The 9,381-nt window shown below is 29.1% G+C and overlaps 1 protein-coding gene across 1 annotated transcript; it reads right to left on the minus strand.

Moving 5' to 3' along the window:
* Positions 1-6,400: 6,400 nt before the first annotated feature.
* On the minus strand, positions 6,401-8,513 carry LOC101255602 (phytolongin Phyl1.1). Its single transcript, XM_004241880.5, has one exon. The coding sequence runs from the start codon at positions 7,706-7,708 to the stop codon at positions 6,983-6,985; it is 726 nt and encodes a 241-aa protein (XP_004241928.1). The 5' UTR covers positions 7,709-8,513; the 3' UTR covers positions 6,401-6,982.
* Positions 8,514-9,381: the final 868 nt, after the last annotated feature.

Genomic DNA, 9,381 nt, shown 5'->3' on the forward strand with positions numbered 1-9,381 from the left:
TATGACTATATATTATTTTCCGACGAAAAAAAAGTAATTTTAATATCAACATATAGGATCGATAAAATAATCGAGAGAAAACCGACCTTCTATTTGAGCCTTGAATAATCTTAATATTTGCATCCACTTTATCACTTATATGGTGCATGAATTCCGGGTTCAATTTCAATATTGGAGACTTGCCATGCACTTTTGCACAAATAAATTAATACGTAAATGATCCCAATGAAATAAATAACGGAACGTTTGATTGTTTTCAAAGCGAACTATAGCGAAAAACAGCTACAAAACCTCCTAGGGATTGGCAATCTCATTTGGACGCGCCATATTTAATTATGAATTATTAACAAGGTTTAATATTTTTTAAATAAAAGTAGGATCCACGGGTCAAGGTTTAGGTTTAGGGTTTTTTTCATGTATTCTTTTTTAATTTATTTTAGAGAGAAGTATTGAAAATATTCATAATTAAATTCTATATAAATTATTAGTTTATCTTCGAATTATTGACAATCTTAATTAAAAATATCTTCTTTATTTGACTAACTGAATTTAAATACAACTAAATTCTCGCCAAGTTTAGAGGTGTTTTCAACTTTTCTCTCGGGTTCTTATTAAGACTTCATGCTCCTATGAGAGTTTGACACCATTTGTTATGACATGTGACGGATTGAGGATATATCTAAATTTAATTAGTTAAGTAAATGAGTTTTTCTAAGACTGTCAATAGTTTGGGTATGAAACCAATAATTTGTGTCAAATTCAGAGGTGTTTCTCAATACTTATCTCTTTTTTTTTTTTAATTTTACTTGTCATGTGTTTCTTTCGTATGTTTTTTTTAAAATATTAACTAAAAAGGTAATTTTAACTAAGTTATTTCTTCTTTTTAATAGATTAATTACTCCCCGTATTTATTAAGTTAAAATAAATATGAAAATTAGCTACAAATTTAAATCTACTGTAATTTTCAAAAATAATAATTATTTGGATCAACTATTTTTAGTAAGCATGACAGCGAAAAAGTATTGGAGGTATAATATAATATAATAATATGAATAAAAGTTGGAGATTCAGTCGCCCTAGCTTGGGCTTCGCACATGTTAGGAGACGACCTTAAGAAAGTTCATTTATTTCATTCATTCAATTATACGTTTCCTCTCTGTTCATTTATTACTATATATTATAGTTTAAGGATGTATTACGGTATATTTTCTGTTCCTATTTATTTGTTTATATTTTTTTTATATTTATTTGTATTTACTTATTCATTTTAATAAATTAAGAAAGGATAATAATTTTTTTTTCTAAGATGTCTTTATTTAATTCTAGAAAATTTCTACTATTAAGTTGTAATGCATGCTTTTTGGAAAAAAAAAAATACATTTATTATACTTGGAGAGTTATACTATAAAAATAAAATTGTAACTAACATATGATAATCATTGATGCCTTAATATGTGTAACATTTTTAAAGTGAACAACTTAATAGAAACAAAGGGAGTATCATATAATATAAATAGCAAGATATCAGTATTTCACACAACACACAAAAAAATATATATGAGCATAATAATGTGTAGAATTGAAATCTCTTGATGTGTTGTTTGAAATTTTGATTATGCTCTTCAAAAGTTTTGTTGTAATAGTGTGTTTTGGCACAAATAAATGGGATTCTCGTGATTTGTGCACGAGTAAGTACAAACAATATGTTCTGAACACAGATTAAAGATTGATTAAAGAAATTATGGAAGTAGCAAATCATGAACATATAAAGTCTAAATTTTAGGTCTACTTCTCACAGTAGTGAGCTTAAAAAAGTATTCCAGTCTATATGGTGCTAAATATTCTATTGAAAATTGGAGAGTGGTTTTATGATTTTTTTTTATATATAAAATATTGACAGTTATTGATTTAATCGTTGGATAACTGATTAGGAGGTAAGTTATTTATGTATTAAAATTTAAATGCGTAATTGATACCATACTTATCACATTTGGCAGTATTCTTCTATATAGTATAAATAAAAAATAAAAATCAATACATCTTTTTGTTGTAATTTAGGAATCTGCTTGCCTAATATATACTCCTTCATTTTTAATTTGTTTTTCGGCCCTTTTTTTAATTTGTTTTTTAAAAGCTTTTTTTTTTTTACTTAGAAACGATTATTTAATATTAACTTTATACATGACGTATTTAAGATCATAAAATTAAAGATGTTTTGATACATTTGATATATTTTTATAAATATAAGACCATAAGATTCTAAATTTTTCTTTATTTTTTTAAACTTTGTGTGAAGTCGAAATATCACAAATCATTTGAAACATAGGGAATTAATGTATAAGTTATAAAAAAAATTATGTAAATGCTATTTTATACATGATAGAAGGTGAAATAATTAATATACATCTATATATAAATAACTAAATCTTGAATAACTAATTTTTATATAAAAATGCGTACATAAATTTCCATATATTACTATTATTTTCCATACTTTTGACTGGCTATCAAATCAAACCCAGTATTACTTGGTGTAGAAAAGTAATTTAAATGTTAAAGATACATGGCAAGAAGATCACGAGAAAAAGTTATAATAAATGTAAGAAAATGAGTTTTGCACATAAGTGAGAGAAAAGTCACTTTTCCCGTTTTAGTGAAAATGTTCTTTAAATTGATAATCAATTCTTACCTTTAGAGATATGTATTTTGGTATTAGATTAAAAAGAATAAAAATAGGGAGAGGCGAACGAGATCTGTATGTATCTTAAATACATGTGAATTATATTAGTACACACTAGATACATGTATATGTATGTATCTGGAGTAATTAACATGTACGTGAGATATCAGATGCTTGGGAGAGTGGCGAGGGACAATTAACGAGATTCGTAAATGTATTCCAGATAATGCGAGTGAGATTTGTTATGATCGAGATATATGCATCTGGACATACTTAATTTAAAGGGAACCAGAAAATGGTAAATTACGTAATATTGCAAATTATGTGTATCTAAGTAATTAGCTCTTAAACTAGTGAAATTTACGTAAGTTCCTCAACATTTTAAAGAAAATAATCAACTTCATGTTATCGTTACCTATTTTTGGGTGCGAGATAACATATATCTTATAAAATTAATCGAAGTGCACACAAACAGGCTCAAACGCCACAAACTTTCGTCATACTAAACACAAGTCTCATTCAAGACAAGCTTTAACAGAGTTGCTGGATGTACTTATTTAATGTTAATCTCTCCTTAATGCTTATATATGTCACAAACTTACAGTTAGTTATCTGATGATGTTTGAACTTTTCAACTAATTATAAAGCAGATTGGCAATATTATTATTCTAGTACAAGTTGCAGGCTCATGAATCTTTTAAAGTTAAAGTAAATGCTTATGAACAGATAATATTATGTAGCACGCGTGCATGTGTACGTATGTTTCGGTCAGATATATTTTACAATCATTGATTAATGTCTTAATGAAAATTTTTGCTTCGTTGCTGTATTTTACAATCATATAGTGAAATCGTAAGTAATTTTTTATATTTAATCATAGATTTTAGATTTAATTGTTACATCTTAATGAAAATTTTAGCTCTGTTACTATATTTTACGATCATATAATGAAATTATAATTTTTTTTAATTAACAAAAGTTATCTTATTTGAGCTCTGAAAATATAAATTATATTTTACAAGGAGCATTTTACCTCTAAAACTTAAGTTTTGTAACACAACTTTAAATTAATCAAACTTTAAAACTAATATCAAATATCGAGCAAGAAAATTAAAAAATATGTATGTTTTACTGCTCGGTACTGGTTGAATTGAGGATTGACTTCATATTCTTGACTTTCTATAATTCTTTCCTTATAATATAGTTTAACATGTGGCATGAAATGAGTTGACATTTCGATTTAGCTATTTTGAGTTTTCTAGGAAAATGACGATAGTATTATTAATTAAAAAAATTGTATATATATATTGGGTTTGTGAGTAATTATTGCGTTTGTATTAGTCAAAAAGTTTCTTAAGAGGTAGTGTGATCCAAGTTTTCCTTTTTAAAAAAATAAATAAATATCGAGGTGTAAAATATACAAATAAATATTTATCACTTCATGTAATTAAAATTCTATGATAATAGCTATTTTTAAAAAGTAACTTTCACGTATAGCAATAATTGTGCTATATAACAAACATAAATATATACATTTCGTTATACATATACAAAAAAATAGTTGTATAATTCTCTCTCTCTCTCTCTCTCTCTATATATATATATAATTTATGTATATATAAAAGGAGAAAGGAGAAAAACAAAAGAAAATTGAACATGAAAATATTTTGCATTGTATAATTATAAGTGTGCATATATGTATTTGTATTTGTATATACAATTTTCTCTCGCTAAATACAAACAAAAAACGTAATTTATACATTTCGTATTTATTCGTATAAATGAGAGAGACGAGGGTGACGAGCGAGATCTGGGAGAGGAGAGAGAGGAGAATGAAAATATATGCGCATATACAATTTTCTCTCGCTTTATACAAACATAAACACATTTTATACATTTGTGTTTGTATAAAAACGAGAACGAGCGAGCAAGAGAGAGTTTGAGGGAGAGATGCGACTTGCAAAAAGTTTCTTACACTTACAGGGCACAATTAAATCTAATTGTGATAATAATATTTAATTCGAATTATTAATTTGTCATTATATACAATTTTCCCCTTTTTAAATGTGTTAGTTCAAAAAATGGCCAATGGACACTATTTATGAAAATGGCCAATAGACACTTTATGAAAGCAATTGAAGCCCAATTGAACTTTGATTGATGTGGATACCTTAATAATTATTTTCCAAAAATAGAGTGAAAAGTGGTTAGTGGACGCTATTTATGGAAGGAAAAATTATGTAGTATAACAAATATTTAGCCTATATTGAATACTATAGCTAAAGTTTAAGAAAATTACTAATTGTAATTCGTAGTTATAGTTTCACTAATTCTTGTTATTCGTCTGATTTGAACTATTCATTTGATTTATATAAATTCAGAATATGTATAATTTTGGTTCATATGGTATAAATTCAGAGCTTTGTATATATTTATCCTAACTACTTGTATACAATTTATGATAAATTGAAAATAAATTACACGCCTTATATATTAGCAAGTGAAATATTCAAATGATGAAATGAAGTTCTGAAAAATTCCTAAATGTATAAATACAGAATTTGTATATACTTATTCTATTTGTATATTCACAAGCAAAATATACAAACCGCAACCTCCATAACAAATAAAACTATAGTTATGGAGCGAAATTAGCAAAAATGTAGCTATAGAGCCTCGTTATATCTAATTATATTTGCAAATTTTCTCTTAATTGAGGTATATTTCATTGAAATAGCTCTTAAAATGAAGTAATCTTTAATTTTTGTCTTTCAACAACTAAACTTATCTTTAGAAATTGCCATAACAATTTGTGCACCAAAATTCCTGCATAACTAATGCATGTATATACGATAACACATTGGATTCATGTTCTCTCCTATAATCAAGCAAAACTCTAGAGTTGATTTCACAAATGATCACTCACTCAACTAATAGTTATTCTATCAGAAAGTCAGAGTCTTTGTCGAAGGAAACTGGAATCTAAGAAAAAAGCAAACTTTTTGAGATAATAACTAGTAAGAATAATAAGTTACTGATCGTGTGAGAAATCAACTCTCGGAACTGTGTCGAATGCTGTCAATCAGAAGAGGCTAAACAATTGAATGGAAAATGAAAAAGTTACTGAAAATAGGATCCAACAACTTCACATGACACGAAAAGGTGTCCTTCTCAAGCCTTACATATGCATCTAGCTGTGACTTTTCCGATGACAATTCAAGTTTACTGTATACTGGGTTGATGTAATAATCTCAATAGATGATTATTCATCTGTGTACAGGTGACTTTCAGTAATTTCACTCCCTCTTTCCCAGTACAGACATAGTTTCATCCCACATAGCAACATAACTTGTGCAAGATAAAAAGAGCACGTAAATCGTACTTGTTCAAATTTAGTATGATGGGAAAAGAGAAATAGCATCCCTTTTCATGAACTTGAATTCTTGAAAGAAGATTGACTTGCCAGATATTACTATCTATCTGAAAGTCTGTCGAACATTCTAAGAGGAGTATCATTCAATTCTTAAGATGTTCCTCGCAGCACTTCTCCAGCAGCCAATTTCACATCAACAGTAAGATATAAAGGAAGACACTCGGAGTAGAAAGATAATGTATTTCCAGGACTTTACTTCAAACATTTTTGTTTGTCATGCTCAAAGGATCATAAAAAATGCTATACAATAAGCAGACTTGAGAAGGAATAGTTCACATTGCATGAAGTAGACAAAATGCAGTATTTTTTATTTCAAAGCAAACTTTCAACTGAAGAAAAAAAGTAAAAAAATTGTATGTAACCAGGCATTTATATGTACACAGGAGGCAACGGAAAACAAAAAAGAACTACTATAATCACTAGTATGCCTCAACCCCAAACTAGTTGGGATCGGCTCCATACTTCTCCACTTAGGCCGGTCTCAATCCAATAGAAAAAAGAACACAAAAAGTATTAATATGAAGCACTCATGTGGTAGATACAAGGAGGAACAATGAAGTTGCAACAAACTTCAGATGACTAGAATAGCCAACAAGAACCTCGCATTGGTTGTAATCTACTGCATCGGTGTATCCCTTACACCATATCCATAAACAAAGTGATTACTGTACAAAAAATGAGTTTCCAACAATACTTTGATGAAACTTAGACTTGATATAAGTATGACGGCTGCTTGATTTGTTAATTTCGTTATCCACTTTCTTCACATATGCTTACCGCAATGCAACATTGTGCTTAAGTATTTCAAAAGGCTAGAACAATAACCTCCTTGGCTCCAAGCAATAAGATAAGGTAACAACAGAACAACTTTAGTGAAGGCACTTTGTACCTTCACAAATAACTAACCAGATCACAAGCAACACAAGACATACCACAACATCAATGGCAAGGATAACGCGTACATGGCGACACCACTTCTTTTGGAAGTTTTGGGTGCTTGTTATGTTCCTTACCAAACACAACTCTTTCTGTGACATAATTGGAATAACTACTGCATCTTGATCGTTCGTATCTACTAGTTCTGTCGATTTTTGGTCCTCCTCCAACTCAGCATCTCTAATAGCAATTACATGATCATTCCTTTTCTTCTTTTCTTGTCTACTTGGCTTTCCCAACAACAGGGTATTTGTTGAATCACCACCCTCAATTTTCCCAGTAGCATTGTTACATGGTGAAATAACAGGAACTAATTCTCCTTGTAAACAAATCGAATTTAGATTCGACATAGTCCAGCAAGAACCCTTTTTCCCCACTTTCCTAAATTCATCCTTTAACTGTTCTAAAAAACTTAAAACTTTATCATTACCAAGACCCTCATTTACAATAGCAAAGTAAACATACCCTTCATCTTCCATCAAAAACCCAAAAGTTTTCTTAGCCATAGTTTGAAAATACCACTTATGAAAAGGAGGAACCCTTTCCAAACACAATGCAGCCAAATTCTCAGTCTCATGATCTCCACCATTATATGCATATATAAGTTGACCCCCTTTTGATACTGAACAATAATAAACTGAATTTTGTACAGAACCCATTTTCTAATATACTAACATCAGCCAAATTCACAGTGCAAAGTGTGAAAAAGTCAAAAAAAGCTCAGATTTTTTTAGAGAGATATCTTCATTCTTCAAGAACCTAAACAATCAAGATTGAGCATAACAAGTAGCCAAGACTATTAATGCTACAAAATCCAAAAGAAAAAGATAGAGAAATTCAAAGAAATGGAGTACACAAATGAGTGGTCAGCAAAATACTGGAGATCAAGAATGAGTACCTATTTTGTGGTGAAAGGACAAACCCCATAGCGTTTCTCAATGAATCTAAACAAGAAAAGTTCAAATCTTTGGGTAAAAAAGCAGATCGGAAAAATACAGAGAGTATCAGGTCAAACAGGAAACAGAAATGTAAGAATACATATTAATAGTATACTGTGGAAGTTAACTTGATGACAGAAAAAAAAAGAAGAAGAAGAATTAGCCAAGTCAAATGGACTACACTAGTAATATTTTGGGCTAGTTGATTAAATTAGTAATACTAGTTGGTAAACATTGAGGGGTAGTTAGATTGCTGCGCAAACTGCGAGTGCCGTCGATTTTAATAATATAGAGATTAGTTATAAATAATGATATTAATAGTATGATGATTAATTACATTTATTTTAGCAATGTATTAGATGGTTATGGAGGAATTAGACATCTTTCTATTTAATCTATAACTATTCTAGCGTTAAATGTTTGAAATTAATGATAAACTATTGATGCATTAGATTAAAAAGTACTGATAAAAATTAAAAATGTACCAATATATTACTCCGACGTATTTACACAAGAAAAAAAAAAACAAAAGTTGGAAAAACACTTTTTGATGTTTACAATTGGTATTCGTTGTCCTAATTTGAAATTGACTATATAATATACTTGTTTAAAATAGGAAGAATATACGAGTACCCTCTCAATTTATGTCAAAAATTTTAAAGACACGCTTATACTATATTAAAATTATATTACATCTGAATTTATTTTATTAATATTTTTTACTCCTTTTCGGCCTACGTGACACTATCTTGTGAGCCCAACGCTGATTGATTTTTTTTTCAAGCTAGTTCCACGTAGGCCGGAAAGGAGTAAAAAATTACTTATAATATAAGTTCAGAGATAATAAGATCTTAATATAGTATACGTGTGTCTTTGAAATTTCGGACATAAATTAAGGGATACTTGTGCATTATTCCTTTAAAATAAAATAATTGTCAGTTAAGAAAATCAACATATAATTGAGTATATTGGCTTCGAAAATTCTAAACATTATAAAAAAATCTAAGTGAAAAATAAATACGCGTACTCCAATATAGTGCTTGATTAGGGGTGGCAAATGATTGTATCGGATCGAATTTGAATGGATTAAATATGGATTAAGAAAAAATGGTTTGGACAAAATTATTTCAACCAATTTTAAAAAATCTGTATTTTTGAAAAAAAGAAATTACCCCCTCCCCGGGCACCCGCACCCCCTGGGCGCCTTCCCAACCTTTCCACCAACCTACCCAAAAAAATTATTTTTGCAAAAAAATAAAAACAAAATTTACCCCGCTACCCCCACCCCAACCCCCCCTCTCCCTCACACCCCTCCCCCACCTTCCACCAACCATTTTTTTTTATTTAAAAAAAAAAATAATAAATTGTTCCTGCAACAAAAAAAAAAAAATTTA

This window comes from Solanum lycopersicum, chromosome 6 (genome assembly GCF_036512215.1).
Source record: "Solanum lycopersicum chromosome 6, SLM_r2.1".
Taxonomy (NCBI): Eukaryota; Viridiplantae; Streptophyta; class Magnoliopsida; order Solanales; family Solanaceae; genus Solanum; species Solanum lycopersicum.